The sequence below is a fragment of the Arachis ipaensis genome, chromosome B06 (assembly GCF_000816755.2).
Source record: "Arachis ipaensis cultivar K30076 chromosome B06, Araip1.1, whole genome shotgun sequence".
Classification (NCBI taxonomy): domain Eukaryota; kingdom Viridiplantae; phylum Streptophyta; class Magnoliopsida; order Fabales; family Fabaceae; genus Arachis; species Arachis ipaensis.
This window is the reverse complement of record NC_029790.2, coordinates 49,667,239-49,692,053: the sequence shown is the minus strand read 5'-3', so window position 1 is coordinate 49,692,053 and position 24,815 is coordinate 49,667,239. Positions and strand designations below refer to the sequence as shown.

Sequence of the window (24,815 nt, the reverse complement as noted above, 5' to 3'; positions counted from 1 at the left end):
GGACTGGCGACAACCACGCCAGAATAATGTAAGAGCTACGCCATAGAATGCAAGACCTGGAACGCCGGTTAGCAGATAGGGAACGCGACCAACATACCCCAGAGCAGAGTCACTCCCGCTCTCGCTCCAGGAGTTGCTCCAGACACACGCCTACCCCCCAGCTGAGTCCGAAAGCACCGGGGAGCGAGGGCGCGCGAGAAGACGTCATGACCCCATCATTTATGCCAAACGTGAGAGGCGGCGTACCGCGAATCGCGGGGACGAGGACACTCGTCAGGAGAACGACGAGGGAAGAACGACGGGAACACAGGGACCCGTAATAATGGGAGCGACCCCATTCCACCGTTCCATACTCGAGGTCCGGCTGCCTAAACACTTTGACAAGCCAACGGACATGAGGTATGATGGAATGCAAGACCCACTGGAACACCTCACGGCCTTCGTGGCCAGGATGAACCTAGAGGGAGTGGGAGACGAGGTAAGGTGCCGCGCTTTCCCAGTCACCCTGGCAGGACCTGCAATATGGTGGTTCAATAACCTCCCGCAGGGCTCGGTAACCCGCTTCTCCGACATTAGCCATGCCTTCCTGGCTCAGTTCACGACCAGAATTGCCAAAGCCAAGCACCCGATCAATTTGCTGGGGGTGACCCAGAGAGCCGGGGAGCCGACCAGAAAATACCTAGATCGCTTCAACGATGAATGCTTGGAGATCGACGGGCTGACAGACTCGGTGGCGAGCTTATGCTTGACTAACGGGCTCTTGAACGAGGACTTCAGGAAGCACCTTACCACAAAGCCAGTATGGACAATGCAGGAGATCCAATGCGTCGCTAAGGAGTATATTAATGACGAAGAAGTCAGCCGGGTCGTAGCTGCCAACAAACGGCAACCCCCCTACAACCAAACCCGCCATTACAAGGGTGGAGAAAGACAAAAGGAACACGCCAGGGACGGCGGTCCATGTAAGGTGTCAAAGCCATTTCCCCGAGTAGGGAAATTCACCAACTACACCCCCCTCACGGCCATCGCGTAATCGTGAGAACGGACCAAGCAATTCGCCAAGTACTCCAAAAACCTGATTTGGCAGGAAGGATGATGACCTGGGCCATCGAGCCCTCCCAATATGACTTGCAGTATGAGCCCCGACATGCAATCAAGGCACAGGCGATGGCAGATTTCTTGGTAGAGGTAACGGGTGATCCCCACGAGGAAACGGGCACACGGTGGAGGCTCCACGTAGACGGGGCCTCCAACCAGACGTCCGGGGGAGCCGGGGTCATCTTAGAGAGCCTGGCGGGAGTCATTTATGAGCAGTCGACCAAGTTCGAATTTTCAGTGTCGAACAATCAAGTGAAATACGAAGCCCTCTTAGGTGGACTAACCTTAGCCCGAGAAGTCGGGGTAACAAGGCTGGAAGTGTGCAGCGATTCACAGGTCGTCACCTCTCAAGTAAACGGAAGCTATCAAGCTAGGGACCCCCTCCTACAAAAGTATTTAGAAAAGGTTAGAGAATTGACCAGGCAGTTCCAAGAGGTCACGGTCCAACATGTTCTAAGAGAAAGGAACACACGGGCAGACCTCCTATCTAAATTAGCAAGCACGAAGCCGGGAGTAGGCAACCGGTCTCTCATCCAGAGCATGGTGAAGGAACCAACGGTTGCCCTCTATTTGACAGAGTCAAGCCCCTCCTGGCTGGACCCTATCACAAACTTCTTGGAACATGGCAAGCTGCCTGATGATGAGAAAGCGACCAAAACATTGAGAAGGGAGGCGGCCAAATATGCAATCATACAAGGACAACTTTTCAGAAAGGGCCTCAGCCAACCCCTATTGAAGTGCTTACACCCCAACCAGACGGACTATGTACTTAGAGAAGTCCACGAGGGATGCTGCGGCCACCACATCGGGGGCAAAGCCCTAGTAAGGAAGCTCATCCGAGCTGGATATTACTGGCCATCAATGATGAGAGACTCCAAAGAATTTGTCAGGAAATACTTAAAGTGCCAAGAAAACGCCAACTTCCACAAAGCGCTGGCTTCCGAGCTGAGCCTACTGACGTCTACACGACCCTTCGCTCAATGGGGAGTCAACCTCTTAGGGCCTTTCCCGGTTGGCCCAGGGCAAGTCAAATATCTCATAGTCGACATCGACTACTACACTAAATGGATAGAGGCTGAACCACAAGCCAGCATATCCTCATCCAATTGTAGGAAGTTCATGTGGAGACAGGTGATAACCCATTTCGGTATCCCGGAGATCGTCATTTCAGATAATGGGACGCAGTTCACTAACAAGAAGTTCACGGAATTCCTCACCGGCCTGGGGATAAAACAAAGGTTTTCCTCAGTAGAACATCCCCAGAAGAACGGACAAGTGGAGTCCGCAAACAAAGTCATCCTACTAGGCCTCAAGAAGCGCTTAGACAACAAGAAAGGCGCATGGGCCGACGAGCTCGCTTCGGTCCTCTGGTCCTACCGGACAACCGAGCAAAGCTCCACCAGGGAAACCCCCTTTTGCCTAACGTATGGGGTCGACGCAGTGATACCCGTGGAAGTTGGCGAACCGAGTCCACGGTTACTCCTCGCAGGAGTACACGAAGTGGTGGAAAAAGACCTGGTGGAAGAGACCAGAGAGATGGCTCACTTGTCAGAAACAGCACTAAAACAAAGAATAGCCCTACGCTACAACACCAAAGTCCTCAGGAGGGACTTTGAGGAAAGAGACCTCGTCCTGCGACGCAACGACGTCGGTTTACCGACCCCAGGAGAAGGAAAACTGGTGGCAAATTGGGAAGGTCCCTACAGAATCAAAGAAGTGCTCGGCAAAGGCGCCTACAAGCTGGAAAGACTCGATGGCAGAGAGATCCCGAGAACATGGAACGCAGGTAACCAGAGGAGGTTCTATTCGTAGCTTGGTTGCCCCGACCAAATGGCCTGACAAGCTAGATAGAGGTTTACTTTAATCAAATGTTAATTCCCAATTATTTACTTTTATCAAATGCCTACTGTGTTCGTGAACTTGTCTAGCTAACGACTAATTCTTACTTGTCCAAATATTCCAACGCGTACCCCGCGAGATCGTACTCGTAAACGGCAACCCAGGATTGATCACCCCGGGAAGCCAACGGAACCATAGCCATATCGAACGGCCACAATAATAAGGCCACAACGGTTTCAAAAATAAAAACGACCCCAATCGGGTTACCAACGCAAATGGCAAAACGGACACAAGCAATAAGTCCGCCCCGAAAAGACGGTAACGAAAATAAAACACCAAGCAAGATAAACGATAATAATGATAAGTTGACCAAGCGACCAGTTAAGCATAAAAGTTATAAAGTCACGACGAAATGTTCAACAAATCCGCACCAAATCAAAGTTACAAGAAATCACTTTCGAGGCATGTCATCAATCTTTCCGTCTTGGACTGTCTTGAAGACCCCAATAGCCGACGTGTCAAAGTCAGGAGCCACGATCTTCACCTGGGCCTTCAGAGCATCCTCGGTCATGAAGATCGCGTTCTTCCCTTGCTCCTTGGTCGCTTTGTGCTTTTTCTTAAGCTCTTCGACCTCGGCTTTAGCGGCTTTAGCCGACGAGACGGCCTGGTCACGCTCCTTCTCCAAGACCGCCACCCGACCCTAAGCAGCGTTCAGCTGGCTCTCTAGGGTCTTCTCCCGTTCAGCTAAATGAGCCACTGTCTCGTCGGAAGCCTTCAATTTCTCCCTGGCAGATATCGCTTTTGAGCTATCACGACCCTTCGGAGCAGAGTCCGGTACATCCATCTCGCCTACCCAGCCAGGTCGGTCCCAAGAAAATGCTCCTCCGTCCCAGGGATCAGCTGGGAGTCAATGAAATTCGTAGCATCAAAATTCCTTTCCATGATGGTGAGAGTCCCTTCCGGGCTGGCAGATGCCTTCCGCTTCTTGGGGGTATGAATAAGTTCCACATCATCATATTCTTGCTGGGTAGGAGACGAGTGCCCAGTAATGGCCGCCTCTTCGGGACTGGAGGAAGCCTGCACCTCGGCTTGATCCTTTTCAGACATCCCGGTGTCTGGGGGAGAGGGCACGGCCTGATCCTCCTTCTCCTCGGAAGGGCCCCCTGGTTCCACAGCATCCTTCTCGTCAGCCTTCGCATCATCGCTATCCTCCAAGAAGGTCTTGACCAAATTTTCAAGCCCAATCACCGAAGCAGACATCTCCACTACAACAGGAAACCAAACACGTTAGTCGTGAAGTCAGGAAAAACAAAATAAACAACAAGCAATGCAAAAACACAAGGCAGAATAGCTCACAAATATAATTCCTGGCGGACTCCCGTTCACCCATTCGGAGGTGGGGGTTCACGGGGTTCTATCCAAAAATAGCATACAACACATCGGCAATCCTTTTATTTACAAAGGACATTCCCTTGTAGGTCACCTTGATGAAAGAGTTAGACCCTGCCCCGAAACTCCAATAAGTCGGGATGAGACGTTCCCCCTCTAACGATAACCAAAAGGGATGGCGACCTTTAGCAGGGTAAACTTTGAAGAATTTGTCCTTGAACCCATATTAGGAGTCCTCGAACAGGCCAAATATCCTCCGGCCTTGGGCAGACCGGAAAGACAAAAACCCTTTCCTCGCCTTCCCTTGTTTGGAGGGGTTGGTAAGGTTGAAAAATAAGAGGAAGACATCCACTGATGCTGGCAGCTCGAGATATTCACAAACCATCTCAAAATAGCGGATAGAAGCCCAGCTGTTCGGATGGAGTTGCGACAGTGACACGGATATCCGATTAAGGAGAAACATCTGGAAATCGGAGAATGGCAGGCGGACGCCTACCTGGGTGAACATGGCTTTGTAAAACCAAATCCAGTCAGCGACCCGGGGAGAACGGAAATTAATCTCGTACAAACGCTCAGTGGGTGCAGGGACGAAGGTCTCGTAATTGGTCTCTTCATCTGTCCCCCCGCACAGATATCCGGCTTGTCGGAACTCCGTCAACTCCTCCAGATCCATCTGGTTCGGCAAGTCCTTTATGTCTGAGGTCACCCAGGTGTAGGGGTCATAGTTTGCCGCGGAGGTGGAAGTCCGGGAGACGATGCGAGGCATACATACAGTGGAGGTACCATTCCATTAGTCTATGTGGTCGGGAGACCGGAAAAACCCAAGAAACTACGTTTATCCTATTCGACAATTAAGATCAAGCATGGCCAAAGCTGCATGGCCAAAGCTACACCTAACCCGAAAGCCACCTAAAAATCTACCCTGGAATGGTACCCTTCCCCTAACACGTCTACCTAGCATCAAAAGATCATATAGCCACAAATTCCAAGCAAGACAGCAAGAACAAACAAATACTAACAAGCACACAATAACAGAGCAGAAAAAAGAGAAGTCTGAGGATTACCTGAATTTGTTGCGAAAGCTGGAAGGATGAGAGGAAGATGATTCGAGAAAACTGCAACAACACTCTGGAATTACTGAGGGAGGAAAATGGTGATAGCAAGGAAATGGAAGAAACAGAAGCGTAAAAAGAAAGAAAAAGTGGGAGGTGAACTATTTAAAAACTGCCATTCAGGAAGCGCGAAAGATTTGGGGGCAAAATAGTATTTACACACGGGGTTTTACAACCCATTATGAGCATTTAATGCTCAGCGCGAGGAACGAAGCGACAAACGGTCGCCCTAGCAACCAAGAGACACGCGCGCAGGGGGCATGTCCCTTCCACAAGCGGCCGACCTAACGATCATGAATGAAAGACGAAGTAACACGCCACTGATAGCTCCCATGGCTACCACTGGCGCGTGGGGGCACAGTTACGGCCTGGCCAAAATATTCCATGGGTCGGCCCGACCCGAGCGCCACCCGACCCGGACGGTCACGGGTGATGCGCCCCGCAACCAACCCGGACACGCGTCCCGGACAGTTCATTCATGGCTATGGGAAAACGTCCCAGAGAAAGTGGGTCTGTCCTTGTAGGACCCACCCCTGACACAGTATATAAGGGGAAGGATTCGCACTTCTCCCAAGGTACGCCACATATCACATCACCCCTTTTCACCTGCACTTTTACTGATAAGAACGTCGGAGTGTCTTTGCAGGTAACACCCCTCCTTCCTACACGAAGTACCCGGGACCTCGCGCACACCAGCCCGACAGTCCACGACCTGACGAGCCCCGACCACTCCCCGGAAGTCCAAACCCGAATCGTCCGGTAACCGACCTACCGAACAGAAACTAAAAGATATGATTCTAAAATTTAAAGATCGAACCTTTCTTAATAAGCAAGTAACAACTTGAAATTTTTTTGAATTAAAACATTAAATGTTAGTGAGATTTTCGAAAATATGAAGTAAGAATAAGAAAAAGATTTTGAAAATCAATTTTTTTTGAAAAAATTTCAAAAATATAAAAAATAAATGAAAAAGATTTGATTTTTGAAAAAGATTTTGATAAGATAGAATTTTAAAACTAAAATTTAAGAGTAAAACAAGGAAAGATATATTTTTTATTTTTGGATTTTTAGTAAAGAGAGGGAAAAACACCAAATTGAAACAAAACATAGAAATTATGAATCAAAACAACTAATGCAAGCAAGAACACTTTGAATGTCAAGATGAACACCAAGAACACTTTGAAGATCAAGATGAACATCAAGACTTATTTTTGATAATTTTTAAGAAAAGAAAAACATGCAAGACACCAAACTTAGAAATTTTCAAACTTTATACACTAACAAATTAAAAATGCATATAAAAAACAAGAAAAGACAGAAAGCAAGAAAATACAAAGATCAACAAAGAAGATCATCAAGAACAACTTGAAGATCATGAAGAACATCATGCATGAGTTTTCGAAAAATTTAATGAAAATTAAAAAATTTGCAATTGACACCAAACGTAAAATTTGACACTCTACTCAAAGATGAAACACAAAATTTTTTTTGGTTTTTATGATTTTATAAAATTTTTTTGTATTTTTTCGAAAATTATTTGGAAAAGGAAAAAAATAAGGAATTCAAAATTCTTAATGAGAATTCCAGGAATCATGCAATGTTAGTCTAAAGCTCCAGTCCAGGAATTAGACATGGCTTACTAACCAGCCAAGCTTTCAGTGAAAGCTCCGGTCCAAAACACTAGACATGGCTAATGGCCAGCCAAGCTTTAGCAGATCATTACATTCAACAGCAAAATTGATAGAAATCAACAAGCTCTTGTGATGATAAGTTGAAACCTCGGTCCAAAAGATTAGATATGGCTTAATAGCCAGCCAGACTTCAACAGATCATCATGAAACTCTAGAATTCATTCTTGAAAATTCTGAAGTCATAGAATAATTTATTTTTAAAGTTTTTTTCAAAAATTAAAAGAATAAAAACAAAAAGCTTGAAATTAAAATAAAATTACCTAATCTGAGCAACAAGATGAACCGTTAGTTGTTCAAACTCGAACAATCCCCGGCAACGGCGCCAAAAACTTGGTAAACAAAATTGTGATCTCTAAAACGGTGCCAAAAACTTGGTACGCACGAATGTAATCTCACTTCTTCTTCACAACTTTGCACAACTAACCAGCAAGTGCACTAGGTCGTCCAAGCAATAAACCTTACGTGAGTAAGGGTCGATCTCACGAAGATTATCGGCTTGAAGCAAGCTATGGTCATCATGTAAATCTCAGTCAGGCGAATTCAAATGGTTATGAGGTTTTGATAATTAAAATATAATTAAAATATAAAATAAAATAGAAATACTTATGTAATTCATTGGTGGGATTTCAGATAAGCGTATGGAGATGCTTGTTGCTTCTGAATCTCTGCTTTCCTACTGTCTTCATTCAACCATTCATACTCCTTTCCATGGCAAGTTGTATGTTGGGGGATCACCGTTGTCAATGGCTACCGTCCGTCCTCTCAGTGAAAATGGTCCATCTGCGCTGTCACCGCAGGGCTAATCATCTGTCGGTTCTCGATCATGTTGGAATAGGATCCATTGATCCTTTTGCGTCTGTCACTACACCCAACACTCGTGAGTTTGAAGCTCGTCACAGTCATCCCATCCCATATCCTATTTGGAATACCACAGACAAGGTTTAGACTTTCCGGATCTCAAGAATGGCCGCCAATAATTCTAGCCTATACCACGAAGGTTCTAATATTAGATTAAAAACCCAAGAGATATGCATTCAAGCTCGTTTGCATGTAGAACGGAAGTGGTTGTCAGGCACGCGTTCATAGGTGAGAATGGTGATGATCGTCACACAATCATCACATTCATCATGTTCTTGTGTGCGAATGAATATCTTAGAGAAGAAATAGGCTTGAGTTGAATAGAAAAACAATAGTACTTTGCATTAATTCATGAGGAACAGCAAAGCTCCACACCTTAATCTATGGGGTGTAGAAACTCTACTGTTGAAAATACATAAGTGATAAAGGTTTTGGCATGGCCGTGTGGCCAACCCCCAAACGTGATCAAGAGATCAAAAGTGATACAAAGATAGTCTCAAAAATGATTAAAAGATGTGAAATAAATCACTAAAAGTAGTTTTTATACTAAACAAGTCACTAGGGTTTACTGAAAATGAGTAACTAAGTGCAGATAGTGCAGAAATCCACTTCTGGGGCCCACTTGGTGTGTGCTTGGGCTGAGAATTGAAGCCTTCACGTGTAGAGACTTCTCTTGGAGTTAAACGCCAGGTTGCAGCCTATTTGTGGTGTTTAACTCTGGTTTGTAACCTGTTTCTGGCGTTTAACTTCAGAATAGGGCAGGAAGTTGGCGTTTGAACGCCAGTTTGTGTCATCAAAACTAGGGCAAAGTATGGACTATTATATATTTCTGGAAAGCCCTGGATGTCTACTTTCCAACGCAATTAAGATCGTGCCAATTGGGTTTTTGTAGCTCCAAAAAATCTATTTCGAGTGAAGGGAGGTCAGAATCCAATAGCATCTGCAATCTTTTTTCAACCTCTGAATAAGATTTTTGCTCAGGTCCCTCAATTTCAGCCAGAAAGTATCTGAAATTACAGAAAAACACACAAACTCATAGTAAAGTCTAGAAATGTGATTTTTGAATAAAAACTAATAAAAATGTTGTAAAAACTAACTAAATCATACTAAAAACTACCTAAAAACAATGCCAAAAAGCGTATAAATTATCCGCTCATCCAGTATCTTCTCAAATCTTATTGAGAACTGTATGGAAATTTTCATGGATGATTTTAGCGTATACGGTCATTCATTTAACCTTTGCTTGGATAGTTTAGATAGAGTATTAGACATGTGTGTTAGTTCAATCCTTGCATTGAATTTTGAAAAATGTCACTTTATGGTAAAACAAGGTATTGTACTACGACATGTTGTTTCTAATACTGGTATTTCTATAGATCCAGCAAAGGTAGATGTCATTTCTAGTTTTTCTTACCCTTCCTCCGTGAGGAAAGTCCGTTCATTCCTTGGCCATGCAGGTTTCTACTGGAGATTTATCAAGGACTTCAGTAAGGTAGCATTGCCCTTATCCAGACTGTTACAGAAAGATGTTGAGTTCGAGCTCAGTGTGGATTGCATAGAAGCATTTGATAAGCTAAAAATTGCCTTGACTCAAGCTCCGATTGTGAGAGGAACAGACTGGAACCAGCCCTTTTAGATTATATGTGATGCCTCCAACCATGCAGTAGGAGCGGCGCTGGCTCAGCGCGAAGGTAAGGATCCTTTCATAATTGCTTATGCTTCTAAGACCTTAGCCGCTGCTCAGTCTAATTACACTACCAATGATAAAGAGCTTCTGGCTATTATTTTTGCTCTGGATAAATTTTGAGCCTATTTACTTAGTACAAAGGTGGTAGTGTACTCAGATCACACAGCTTTGGGGTATTTATTAGCTAAAAAAGAGTCTAAACCAAGGCTTATATTTTGGATGTTGCTGCTACAAGAATTTGATTTAGAAATTAAGGATAGGAGTGGTTCCCATAATTTAGTGGCTGACCACTTGAGTCACCTTGAGCACATTAAGACTGACTCTACTCCTATCAATGATGCTTTTCCATTTGATAGCTTGCATGCAGTATCTGAAGTAGTTCCTTGGTATGCACCTGTAGCTAATTATCTAGTTAGCCATACTTTCCCTCCTAATTTTACTAAGCATCAAAGAGACAAGCTGAAAAGTGAGTCCAAATATTATATATAGGATGACCCATATTTGTGGAGGTGTGGTGCTGACCAGGTAATCAGAAGGTGTGTGTCCCAATCAGAATTCCAGTCCATTTTAGAGGCCTGCTACTCTTCTGAGAGTGGAGGAAATTTTGGCCCTCAAAGAACAGCTAGAAAAATTTTAGACTGTAGATTCTGGTGGCCTACTCTTTTTAAAGATGCTACTGCCTTTTGTAAATCTTGTTCCCCATGCCAAAGGTTTGGGAATATATCCAAGAGAGATGAGGTGTCACAACAGATTATGCTATTCTGTGAATTTTTTGATGTTTGGGGCATTGACTTCATGGGTCCATTTTCAAACTCTAGTGGTTACCTTTATATACTATTAGCTGTAGATTATGTTTCTAAATGGGTGGAAAGAATTCCTACCCGTACTGATGATGCTAACACTATCGTCTCCTTTGTTAGAAACCATATTATCTGTCGCTTTGGATCACCACGAGCAATCGTGAGTGATCAAGGCACTCACTTTTGTAACAGGAGATTAGCAGGACTACTGAAGAAGCACGGGATAGTTCACAAAGTGGCAACATCATACCACCCCCAGACTAATGGGCAAGCAAAGGTGTCTAACAGAGAAATAAAGTGCATTCTGGAGAAGATAGTAAAGCCTCATAGGAAGGACTGGAGCACCAGACTTGTTGATGCACTCTGGGCATATCGGATAGTGTACAAGACACCCATTGGGATAAGTCCCTTCCGCTTAGTGTACGGAAAGGCTTGCCACCTCCCAGTGGAGGTTGAACACAAGGCTTTCTGGGCTGTGAGGGAGTCCAACATGGGATTTGAGAAAGCTGGCGCTGAAAGGAAGCTACAACTAGTAGAACTAGAGACCCTTCGACTTGAAACTTATGACAACTCCAGATTATACAAAGAGAAGGTGAAGGATGTGCACGACAAGCATATCAAAAGAAGAGAGTTCAGACCTGGAGATCTGATTCTCCTTTACAACTCCAGGCTGAGACTCATACCAGGAAAGCTGAGATCCAGATGGGAAGGTCCCTATAGAGTAGAGAAGGCAGAGCCATATGGAGTCTTCCACCTGAGTCATCCATTAAGTTCCAATTTCATCAAGGTCAATGGACATCGCCTAAAGCTTTATCATGGTGAGAAGATGAAGGAATACAAATAGCTAGAGATCTTCCTCTTGGAGGACCCACCAATAGAAGCAGAATGAGCCTGATGACCGTCCAACATAAGGACGTAAAAGCAAAGTGCTAGGTCGGAAACAACCCACCATGGTATGATTGTTTCCTTTTTATTTTCACTCTTATTTTACTTTATTTTATTTTTATTAGCATTAATCCATAATTTTTGCATATTCATATGCATGCTGCATTTTGCATTCTGCAAAAAAAAAAAAAGAGAGAGAGTGTGGCAGAAAGTTGCATGGGAGCAATGCAGAAAGTGTGCCAATCGCACAAGCATCACCATGCGCACGCGTCCATCATGCATGCGCGTCATTTGAATATTTGGCACCTCACGCGTATGCGTCAATGACGCACACGCGTGACCTAAGAAAATCGACGTAAAAAGGTGTCAGGCCGAAAGTTGTGATGGCCTGGTGCGAGAACTGTGCCCAAGGCACTAAGTCACTCATGCGTACGCGTCCCTGACACGTGCACGTCATTTTCAAATTTTGAACACTCACGCGTACACGTCAATGACGTGCACGCGTCATATGCCATTTTGGCACACATCCCAAAACGAACAAAGAGTTGTGCATGCGCAAGGCTGCCTTCGCGCGAGTAGCACAAACACGGTCATGCGTATGCGTGACCGACGCCTACGCGTCGCCTCCCTATTTGCGCGACCCACGCGTACGCGTGGAGTAGGCATGCGCGTCTCTCGCGCAACACTACCAGATCCCTGTGCCACCACTTTTCTTATCTTTTCTTTTCCAATCCTAATTTCTTTCTTCTTTCTTCTTTCTTCTTTCATATTTCTTCTTTCTTCTTTATTCTCCATTCTTTTTCTCCTTCTTCTTTCTTTACTCTTCTGATGACAAGTCATCTTATGCTAGATTTTCAAGCATTTTTTACTTGTTTCATTAGGTTTTGTGCACTTTCTTGCATTATAAATAAGTGATTTGGAGTGGATTTGCATGGTTATGTCAATTCAATCTACCATCAATTATTTGCCACAAAATCATGAGGTTTAAGCTAGAATTAGTTGGTTTTTGAATTATTTAGAAATCTTGTGAATTTGGTGATGCTTTGATTGGTTGTTTTGATTACTTGTAGGTGAAGAAATGGTGAGGAGAAGAAAGAACCATGAAAGCGTGCTTTATCAAAGCGTGTCCTAGGATATAAAAGCGTAGCACTCAAGGAACCAAGCATATCACTCTCTATTTGAGCGGAGCGTTCACCCTTTGAACGCTAGTTTGGAGCACCAAAGCTCCCACCAAAAGAAAAGCAAGGCCGCTACGTTTGAAGCACACAACGGAGAGCTCAACACCAAGGCAAAACAAGGGCAGCGCTCAATTTGAATGAAACGCTACGTTAACTCTTTTAACGTTTTCGGGCTTGGCACAAAGAAAAAGCAAGGCGCGATACAGCCAAGGGGGAGCACAAAGAAGCGCTACGTTAACTCTTCAAGAAATTTACATTTCTCATCAATTTAGATTCAGTCATTTAGTTTTCTTGCACTTTAAGCTTCAGCCATTTACATTTCTTGCAATCTAAGTTTCAGTTATTTATTGCTTGCACTTTAAGTTTCAGCTCTTGTACTTTCTTGCACTTTAAGTTTCATGCAATTTACTCTTCTGCACTTTACTTTTTTGTCAATTTCCCCTCTCCCTTTTATTTTTCATGCAATTTAGCATCTGCTGATCACAATTCACTCAAATCATCAATTATTTGCTTAACTAAATTCATCACCTAACTAAAATTGCTCAATGCATCAATCCCTATGGAATCGACCTCACTCTTGTGAGTAATTACTACTTGATGCGACCCGGTACACTTGCCGGTGAGTTTTGGTGTGGAATCTAATTTCCACCCATCAAGTTTTTGGTGCCATTATAGGGGATTGATCTAGATTGACAATGATTAAGTAAGGTGATAGTCTAGATTAAGATCTTTTTCTTTTTTTTTTGTTCATTTTCTTTGTTTTTAACAAGCACACTAACTATTTGAGACTTTGTCCTTACTAATTCTCACTACACTCAAGCTACAGAGTGCTTAGTGTGTTTCTTGTTGTTCTGGTTGTATGACAGAAGCAAGGAGAGAGGTCTCCACCTCTGGTGATCGTGACGAAAGAACTCTTCGAAGGCTGAGAAGGAAAACCAGAGGAAAAAGAGTCGTTGGTGAAGAAACTTCTGAAGAAGAGTACCAAGAAATGGAGGAGAATCCAACAAATCCACCAGTGGGAGTGGCCAACAACAATGGTCAGCCCCAGAGGAGAGTCTTGGCTTCATATACGTTTGCTAATCCTATGCATTGTGGGAGTAGCATCCTTACCCCAAATGTCAATGCAAACAACTTTGAATTGAAGCCCCAACTCATCACCTTGGTACAAAACAACTGCTCCTATGGAAGAAGTCCACTAGAAGATCCAAACCAGCATTTATCTACTTTCTTGAGGATTTGTGACACAGTGAAGTTCAATGGTGTGCATACAGACATATACAAATTGTTGCTATTCCCATTTTCATTGAGGGACAAGGCTGCTCAATGGCTTGAAGCCTTCCCACAAGGAAGCATCACTAGCTGGGAGGATCTAGTGAATAAATTCCTAGCCAAGTTCTAACCACCTAAAATGATTATCAGATTGAAGACAGAGGTGCAAACCTTCACACAGAAAAATGCAGAATCCCTCTATGAGGCATGGGAGAGATACAAGGCCTTGATTAGAAAATGTCCCCCTGAAATGTTCAATGAATGGGATATACATTAGAATTTCTATGAAGGGTTGACTCTGAAAGCTCAGGAAGCATTAGATCATTCAGCAGTAGATATGGTGGCAAACAATCAATATTTCTTTGCTCATCAAAGGCAACAACAATCAGCCAAGAGAAAGGGTGTACTGGAGTTGGAAGGTGTGGACACTATTCTAGCTCAAAACAAGGTGATGCATCAGCAAATCCAGCAACACCAGCAATAAATGGCTAAGAGGATTGATAGTCTACAAGTTGCATCAGTAAATGTCACCAATCAACCACCAGCTGGGTGGGGACAAAATGAGGAAAATTGTGAAGATCAGCAACAGGAATAAGTGAACTACATGCACAACCAATGATCCAGCCAGAATGAATTCCATGGAGACACATACAACCCCTCTTGGAAGAAAAACACTAACCACAGCAACCAGCAAAACACTAACCATAATCCATAGAGAAAACCCCAAAACAACTACCCAAATTCCAGCTACTATTCATCTAATAATCCAGCCACTAACCAAAACAACTACCATCCACCTTCAACATCCCACAACCAGCCACAAATACCACAAGATGCTCAAAGGATCTCCAACTTGGAGATACTAATGGAAAAGATGATGAAGCATCAGGAGATGACCAACAAAAATCATGAAGCCTCAATGAGAAATTTAGAAGGGCAGATTGGGCAACTGTTCAAGCAAGCAGTGATTGAGAGACCAATAAGTTCACTCCCAAGTGATACCATTCTGAATCCCAAAGAAGAATGCAAAGCTATTCAATTAAGGAGTGGAAGAACCTTGGTGAATGACAAAGAAGCCAACAAGAAGCCTATGGAGAATGACAAGATCATTAGCAAGCATGATGAGGTCAACAGCAAGGATGAAGCTGTACTTAACAAGAATGATCAAGAGAAGCATAAAGAGAAAGATGAGCAGCCACAAGAGTCAAGGAAAGGAAAGCAAGTAATGGAGGAATCATCACAAGGACAGAGGAAGGAAGTGAAAACTTACACACCTCCTCTGCCATATCCTCAAAGGCTACAAAAAGAACTCAAGGATCAACAATTCCCCAAGTTCCTTGAGGTCTTCAAGAAGCTGGAGATTAGTATCCCACTTGCTGAAGCATTAGAGCAGATGCCTCTATATGCAAAGTTCTTGAAGGAGCTCATTAACAAAAAGAGAAGCTGGCATGATAAGGAAATTATTATGCTCACTGAAGAATGTAGAACTGTGATCCAAAGGGGTATTCCACCAAAGCTTAAAGATCCAGGGAGATTTGTGGTTTCATGCACCATAGGCAAGATGACATTAAAGAAAGCTCTCTGTGATCTAGGTGCTAGTATCAACCTGATGCCCCTCTCAATGATGAGAAAGCTTGCCATAGAAGAAATCAAACCTACCATAATGTCATTGGATATGGCCGATAGATCAATCAAGACACCCAATAGAGTTGTGGAAAATCTATTAGTGAAGGTTGGAGAATTTATCTTCCCTGCAGACTTTGTGATCTAGACATGGAAGAGGAAGGAAACAACTCAATTATCTTGGGAAGACCATTCTTAGCCACAGCAAGAGCTATTATTGATGTAGAAAAGGAAGAAATGATCTTCAGGGTGCACAATGAGCAAATGGTCATCAATATTTTCAAATCAATGCAACATCCCCCTGAGCAAGAGAATTACATGAGAGTGGATATGATAGAAGGTTTGGTGGAAGAAATATTAGAAGCCAATTATCATGAGCAACAGGAAGAAGAAGGGGAAGGAGATCAAGAGACAATGGAAGAACAAATAGCTAAAATTTCCATTAAGAAAGAGGTGGAACAAGACAAGACAGAGGAGGTGCCAAAACAAGAATTAAAGCTTCTACCTATTCATCTCAAGTATGCATTTCTTGGAGAAGCAGATACCTTACCAGTAATCATAAATTCCTCTCTGAACATAGAAGAAGAAACAAAGCTCATTGAAGTGTTGAAAGCTCACAAGACAGCCTTGGGTTGGACGATTGATGATATCAAGGATATAAGCCCTGCCATCTGTATGCACAAAATTATATTAGAGGAAGATTCAAAGCCTATAGTTCAACCCCAGAGAAGGCTCAACCCAACTATGAAGGAGGTGGTTCAAAAAAAAGTCATGAAGCTATGGAATGCGGGGATAATCTTTCCAATCTCTGATAGCTCATGGGTGAGTCCGGTTCAAGTTGTACCAAAGAAGGGAGGAATGACAGTCATCATTAATGAGAAGAATGAGTTGATCCCCACCAAGACAGTGACTGGGTAAAGGATGTGCATAGATTATAGAAGATTGAATGATGCTACAAGAAAAGATCATTTTGCTCTCCCATTCATCGACCAGATGCTAGAAAAATTGGCTGGCCATGCCTATTATTGCTTCCTGGATGGGTACTCTGGGTACAATTAAGTAGTGGTGGATCCCAAGGATCAAGAAAAGACTTCCTTCACCTGTTCATTTGGAGTTTTTGCTTACAGAAGAATGCCCTTTGGTCTGTGTAATGCCCTTGCAACTTTTCAAAGGTGTATGCTTTCTATATTCTCTGACATGGTGGAAAAATTTTTAGAAGTCTTCATGGATGATTTTTCTGTCTTTGACAATTCATTTAACACTTGCTTGCATCATTTAACTCTTGTTTTGAAAAGATGCCAAGAAACTAACCTGGTATTGAATTGGGAGAAATGCCATTTCATGGTTCCGGAAGGGATAGTTCTTGGGCATATGGTTTCAAGCAAAGGTATAGAAGTTGACAAAGCTAAAATAGAAATCATTGAAAAGCTTCCTATACATGTTAATGTGAAAGCAGTAAGGAGTTTTCTTGGACATGCTGGTTTTTACAAGAGGTTCATCAAAGATTTTTCAAAAATAGCAAAACCATTGAGCAATTTGCTAATAATTGATAATCCTTTCATCATTGATGACAATTGCAAGCATCCCTTTGAAACTTTAAAGAGAAAACTCATTACAGCACCAATTATCACACCTCTGATTGGGAATTACCTTTTGAACTTATGTGTGATGCAAGTGACTTTGCAATTGGTGCTGTACTGGGGCAGAAGAAAGACAAACTGCATCATGTTATATATTATGCTAGCAAGGTGTTGAATGAAGCACAGAAAAATTATACCACCACTGAGAAAGAGCTATTGGCCATTGTATATGTATTTGATAAGTTTAGACAATACTTAATTGGTTCAAAAGTTATAGTGTATACTGATCATGCTGCTCTCAAGTATCTTATGTCTAAACAGGATGCAAAGCCCAGACTCATCAGATGGGTGCTGCTGCTACAAGAATTTGACATTGAAGTAAGAGATAGGAAGGGGAGCGAGAATCAGGTGGCAGATCATCTGTCAAGAGTGCCACAAAAGGCCAATCAAGATGTACCACAACAAGTGAATGAGAAATTTCCTGATGAACATCTTTTCCAAGTTCAACAAGCAACTTGGTTTGCTGACATAGCAAACTACAAGGTGGGAAGAAAGATCCCTCAAGAACTCTCCAAGCAACAATTGAAAAAGCTACTCAATGAAGATAGAAAGTTTTTAAGGGATGAACCATTTTTGTTCAAATGATGTCCGAATGGAATGATTAGGAGGTGTGTCCTTGAAACTGAGATGAGAGACATATTGTGGCACTGTCATGGTTCAGCCTATGGTGGATACTTTGGACCAGAGAGAACAGCTACCAAAGTACTGCAGAGCGGATTTTATTGGTCAATCATCTTCAAGGATGCCAGAGAGTTTGTTCACCAATGTAATGAATGCCAAAGAGCTGGAGGATTAACAAGAAGAAATGAGATGCCTCAGAACTACATCCTAGAAGTGGAGCTATTTGATCTTTGGGGAATTGATTTCATGGGCCCATTTCCTCCCTCTTACTCTTTCAAATACATTTTGGTAGCAGTGGAGTATGTCTCAAAGTGGGTAGAAGCAATAGCCACAACCACATGTGATGCACGAATTGTCCTTCAATTCCTGAAGAAGCACATTTTCACTAGATATGGAGTGCCTAAGGGACTTGTCAGTGATGGCACTACAAGAAAAAAGGCCTATGGCCACGCTTTTTTTTGCTACGCTTTAAAAGCGTGGCCAAAAGTGGTCAATGGCCACGCTTTTGTGAGGGTGGCGACTGAATAGAGATTTAGCCACGTTTTTTCTTGCTACGCTTCAAAAGCGTAGCGAAAAGGGTCAATGGCCACGCTTTTATAAGGGTAGCAATTGATTCGAGATTTGGCCATGCTTTTCTTTCTACGCTTAAAAAGCGTAGCCATAGAGAGAAATAGGCACGCTTTTAAAGCGTGGCGACAGAATTTTGTTATAGGGTCATTTTAAAAGCGTGGCCGTTTCCTCTAACTCTTTTGGCACGCTTCAAAAGCGTGGCCAAAAGGTTTCCATAAAAAAAAAAAGAATTTCAGAGAACTCCTTTCAAAATTACTAAGTTACCATTGCAATCCACCATCTACTCTTCCAAACTTTAACTTTCTCCTTCTCACAATTGCCCTAACACATTCAGATCAGATAACCCTAAGCTTACACACGAAGTGACAATTGCTCTCTAAGCCCTCCAAATCAGACAACCCTAACCTTGTCTTCATTGTGCCTCACCATGAATCCCCTAACCGCGATGAGGAACATCAGATCAAAGAACCCCTAACCTCTCTTTATTGTGCACTCCCCAAAGAACATCACCGGCGCGCGCGATACCTCTGTCGGCAATCCCTCTTCCGGCTCGTAACCCTCCTTTAAGTTTCTTCTCTCTTCTCTCGACACTCTCTCCCTCAAGCTCACTGTGGCTCACCTCTCTCACGCCTGGTCTCGCCGTCGACCCCTCTCTCTCCGGTTTCACGCTTCTCTTACGCCCGTTTCGGACTTAAGCTCCTCGCGCTCTGTCAGCACCGTCGCAAGCTCTGTCGCGCTCTATCACCATTGCAAGCTCGTCTTCTTGCGTCGGCCGTCAACGCTTCCTTCGTCGTGAGTTGGTCCTGGGTAGGTGAGTTTCAGCTTCCTTTGGCCCTGTTAAGTCATCAGTATATCTTGGATTTGTTGCTGAAATAATGATTCTGCTAATTTAGTTTTGCTGTAAATCATATTCCAAGAATTGAAGTATAAGTTTTTGTTGCTGAAAGTTATTATACTTAAATTTGTTGTTAAAAATGATCAATGGGCTAAATTTGTTGCTGCTAAGTTGAATTGTTGCTGAACATATCGCTGAGCAATTTTGTTGTTGTTAGATAACGTCACTGTTCTTTTAAGTAGCAAGTAGATTTAAACTCTATAATGAAACCAGTGGGATTTATTTTAAAAATTACAGTTTTTAATATATGAATGTTATAAAAGTGTATGAGTTGGTTGTGGCTGTGTTGTGTTGAATGTGTTAGTTAAATTGACTTTTATTGTTAAAAAATGAACTAAGTTGCTGTCTTCTTGTTAAGGTTGGTAAATTAGGAACTGGGAGGATGAAATTGAGTTAGATGGAAAAGTGATTGAATTGAGTTACCGCGGCTCGTATCCCTGGTGGCAATTGCTGAGAGAAAGTGTAGAGAGAAGCCCAGCCAGAGCTTCATTGCTTTATCTGCCTTTGTTCCTAGTATAATGTTTCATTTCAAATAAATAAAATGAAGATAAAGGCTGCACCATGACAAAAATCAGTTTGGAACAGTATATTAAATTCTCTTGGTCATTGTTTGCTCCTCTGTCTGTACTTTTCAAGATGGATTGCATCTTCTAAATTATCACTTCTATTGCAATAGTTAATATTCTATTATTTGGTTTTGCATTGAAATATTGCCTCAAATTAATGATTCTTTAAGCTGATGTTTCTGTGTATGTTATATAGCATTCTAATACAATTGAGCTGGATATTTTATATTTGCTAACTTGTTTACTTTGTTGTTTCAGGTGTTCACTACTATGGCATTCATCTTGTTCGCTGAAGAGAATGTTGACATTGCTGTTGTTGAGGTAAATTATCTATTTTCTTCACTGGCAATTGCTTCAGGCAAACCTGCTATTAAGTTATTGTTCTGATTTTGTTGCTTCTATGTTGCCCCCCCACCAAAAAGTCTTGAGATTATATTGGCTTTGTCTAAGCCAACATAATGGATAGTTCTTGATAGTGTTTAATTGTTAATATTGTCTTTATTTTAAAAAATTTAAACCTAAAACTGTGAGATGGCCAAAGTCATAATGTTGTATCTTCATTTAATTCTACAGGCTGGTTTAGGGGGTGCTCGGGATGCAACGAATATTATATCCTCAGTTAGGTGTTTCTCTCCATGATCTTATTTTCTCAATAATAAGATATCTAAACTTGAAATGAAATGACATTTTTCTTGGAGACAAAACACGCTACAACTGCATAGATACTAAATTGAGGACTATTGACAAGGATACAATCCAATTCTTATGTACATTACTAAATGCAATAGTAGCTGTATTGAGATTATTTTGTCCTACTCCAATTACTCAATGCTCATTAAAAAGAAGCATATTGAAATTAGCTAGAGAGCTTTCCATCTTTGCCTTTAGGAACTGTCATTTGTTTAATCCTTGCATTCTATACGTAAAATAGACCAGAAATAGTTATTGATATGAAATATCCTTTCATTTATGTCTTAATTTAAAGCATAATAACATATTTTGAGATAAAAATACCCTAAAATGTATGCAAAGTGGCAAAACAGGGATCTTATGTTGCTGTGACAACTAAATAGGATTTCCTTTTTGTCGGATGGATTGGACCTATCTTCTATTGATTTAGATTTGTGTTAATGTATGAATTTTAAAATTTTATTCTTCATACATAAACACCAGAGCGAAATAAAACTTTTCTTTATATTCTTGGTACAAAGATATTTATCTTTTACAATTTTATTACCATTATGGACAATATTGTTTATCTTTTCTCTATATTCATGGTATGCCAATGGCTGCACTAATTTACTAATTTACTAATTTGTTTACTAATTTGAAGGATAAAGGCTGCACCACATACTCCACTTAGGCAGCGTGATGATCCTGAGGTGAATACCTTTCATATATTAGGTTGAAATTTCATAAAATGGATTGCATAACTAATGATTGGTTTCATTTCTTTTTTCTTAGAGAGGATCCATTTTAGAGAAACTTACAGAGGAGAACTTACGGGACTGGGAGCTTTTGCAAGACTTTTATCATTTTGTGAAGGTAACGGAGCTTGTATAGTTTCTTTTTTAGGTTGTTTGTACAATCAAGCATTACATTAATTTATCTTGGAAGCTCAGAGACAGGTAGGAGAGACATACCTAAATGAAAAGAGTTTAAGATCTCATCAAATTATCAGATTGGGTAGACCTCTGCATTGTCCATGCAATAAGCCCAAAATAAGTGGTTGTGAGGGGCATGCATATTAGATATAAAAGTATTTACATGCCTCTACTGAACAACTTAAGTTTTTGGAAAAGTTGCTTCAATGATAAATTTTACTAGTTTGAATGAATTGATATAGGTATTTGATTACAGGCTTATGATAGTTGTATGTTCTATTAGGCATTGAAAAAATTTGGTTTGGTTTTCGTTGTATAGGTGGAACTCATGCAATTCAAGGAATTCCAACAGGATTGGACTTGAAGAGTTATTCAGAAACCCCCATATAACCATCAAAGTTGTTTGAAGTAGTTGCTGATGACCTGCAGACACTCAACAAAAATCTTCAATCGGTAATTGATGCTTCTTCGAAGAATTCATGCTGTGTTCTGTGTTTACTCTATGCTGATATTGAACTGGAGCTGTTGCATTGCCTTTAACTTGACCAGAAAAAGATATGAACTTTGAATGGAATGAATTATATTTACTGTTCAATGATTCAACTCAATCAGTTCCCGCGTTCATTTTTGTTGACTTGTTAACTTTCATTGAAATCCTTATTTTGCTACTCTAGCCCTAATCATTATTATTATCTGCTGGTGTTGTTGCATTTGATTTTATTTTACTTTACAAACAGTAAATGTTTGAATTAATACTTAATGTATCTGATGACGATGCTCTAATTCTGATAGATTGTTGGTGCAAAAAATCCAGTTTTAATTTCTGCAACTGAGCAGATATTTAGCGCCGGTGGGAAGATGATGAGACCGGCTTTGGTGTTCTTGGTGTCACGGGCTACAGCAGAGCTACTTGGCTTGAAGTAAGCATAAATTGTCTCTCAATCGTGCACACACACATTATTTATAGCTTGAGAATGAAGGACATGCTCTATCTACTTTCTATTGATGATGATGAAGAGCAGTGTATTCAAATACCATGTTAATTTTTGGTTATCACTGCTAGTATTTAACAGATTATGGTGGTTGATGCTGAGGCATACACCTATGATGATGAAGTCATCAAGAAAGCTAAAGCAATGGGGAAGCCCGAAAATCCTGAAGAAGAAGCTATTGTGGAAACTACTAGAGCCATAAAACATCATCAAGAAAGCTGAAGCAATGGGGAAGCCCGAAAATCCTGAAGAAGAAGCTACTGTGGAAACTACCAAAGCCATAAAAGCTTCTCAGTTGTTGCTAAATGCCATTGAAATCCTGAAGAAGAAGCTAGATGCATGTTGTACGTCTCTGAGCACATAGTGGAGGCTGATGATTAGTTTGGTGAATTGGGTGCACATATGTGAGGAGGTTGATCAAAATTATTGTTAGATAGGATGGCAAAGTTATTGGAATTGTAACTCATGTATTAGGAATACAGTGTGTAGTTGTTATCATTTTTATTTTTGTTATTTTGTTATACTGTCATGTGATTAAACATTTTTTTTTGTGAAAGTTTATGTATGTTGGATTAGTGGATTTAAAATTATTGGTCATTATCTAAATTTTAAAATTATCTATTAATTTTGTAAGGTTTTATTACAAAGATTAAAAAAGATTAAAAAAAACTATAGGTTACTGAATAAAGTTTTTGCCACGCTTTAAAAGCGTAGCCATATTGTACAGCAATCATCAATTGCCACGCTTTAAAAGCGTAGCTGTATGTCTTGCTATTGGCACGCTTTAAAAGCATAGCTGTATCTCTCTCTATTGGCACGCTTGAAAAACGTAGCCATATGTCTCTCTATTGGCACGCTTGAAAAGTGTAGCCATATCTTGCTATTGGCACGCTTTAAAAGCGTAGCCATATCTGGCACATATGGCCACGCTTTTAAAGCGTGGCGATCTTTAAAAGCGTGGCAAAAAATAAAGTGTGGCGATAGGTCACCAAAAGCGTGGCGATAGAGCAACCGGCACCCTTGCAGTTGTGACCCTTTCAAAAGCGTGCCGATAGCTCAAAAAACGTAGCGAAAAGCTATCGCTACGCTTTTTTTGACTTTTCACCACGCTTTAAAAGCGTAGCAAAAGGCATGTTTTCTTGTAGTGCAGTGGCAGTCATTTCTACAATAAACAGATGGTGAAACTACTTCACAAATATGGGGTGATGCATAAAGTAGCCACACCTTATCACCCACAGACCAATGGCCAAGTAGAACTTGCAAATAGGGAGTTGAAGAGGATTTTAGACAAGACCGTGGGAGCCACCAGAAAAGATTGGGCTAGAAAGCTAGAAGATACACTCTGGGCATATAGGACAGCATTCAAAACTCCTATTGGAAAGTCTCCTTTTCAGCTGCTATATGGCAAATCTTGTCACCTCCCTATAGAGCTTGAGCATAAAGCTTTCTGGGCCACTAAACTCCTCAACCTTGATTCTCAAGCAGCAGGGGAGAAAAGGCTACTGCAACTAAATGAGTTGGATGAGTTTAGGCTAGAAGCTTATGAAAATGCTAAGATATACAAGGAAAAAGCTAAGAGGTGGCATGACAAGAAGATCTCAAAGAAGGAGTTCAAACTAGGACAGCAAGTACTCTTATATAACTCCAGCCTCAAAGTCTTCCCTGGCAAGCTCAAATCCAAATAGACTGGTCCTTACTTGGTGACAAAGGTTTTCCCTTATGGAAGCCTTGAATTGCTAGATGAAGCAACAAAGAGCCATTTCACAGCAAACGGTCACAGGGCAAAGCATTACTTGGGAGGCCAATAGGACAAAGAAAAGGAGGTTCAGAATTCTTCTTCTTCTTCTTCTTCATCTATTCTTTCTTTTATTGCTCGAGGGCTAGCAAAATTCTAAGTTTGGTGTGGTAAAAGCATAAGCTTTTTGTTTTTCCATTACCATTGATGGCACCTAAGACCGGAGAATCCTCTAGAAAGGGGAAGGGGAAGACAAAAGCTTCCACATCCGAGTCATGGGAGATGGAAAGGTTCATCTCCAAAGCCCATCAAGACCACTTCTATGATGTTGTGGCCAAGAAGAAGGTGATCCCTGAGGGCAAGGTTAGCCTTTCCTCACCTCATCTGCCACCTATGCAATTCGGCTGGGATTGACATAGAGGGAGATATCCTCATTAAAGAGGACAAGCCCATCACTAAGAAGAAGATGGAGCAAGCAAGAGAGCCCATTCATGGAGCTCAAGAGGCGTATGAAGCTCATCACCATGAGATCCCGGAGATGCGTCAAATGCACTTTCCTCCACAAAACTATTGGGAGCAAATTAACACCTCCCTAGGAGAATTGAGTTCCAATATGGGACAACTAAGGGTGGAGCATCAAGAGCACTCCATCATGCTTCATGAAATAAGAGAAGATCAAAAAGCAATGAGGGAGGAGCAACAAAGACAAGGAAGAGACATAGAAGAGCTCAAGGACATCATTGGTTCCTCAAGAAGGAAACAC

The 24,815-nt window shown here is 41.8% G+C and overlaps 2 protein-coding genes and 1 pseudogene across 2 annotated transcripts; all 3 read left to right on the top strand.

The window, feature by feature from the left end:
- On the top strand, positions 395–1,033 carry LOC107646881. Its single transcript, XM_016351022.1, has one exon. It carries the CDS (start codon positions 395–397, stop codon positions 1,031–1,033), a length of 639 nt encoding a protein of 212 aa, XP_016206508.1.
- LOC107646882 lies at positions 14,897–15,577 on the top strand. The gene is made up of 2 exons (XM_016351024.1): positions 14,897–15,170; positions 15,285–15,577. The coding sequence occupies exons 1-2, from the start codon at positions 14,897–14,899 to the stop codon at positions 15,575–15,577; spliced, it is 567 nt and encodes a 188-aa protein (XP_016206510.1).
- Positions 15,718–24,002, top strand: LOC110263748 (annotated as a pseudogene).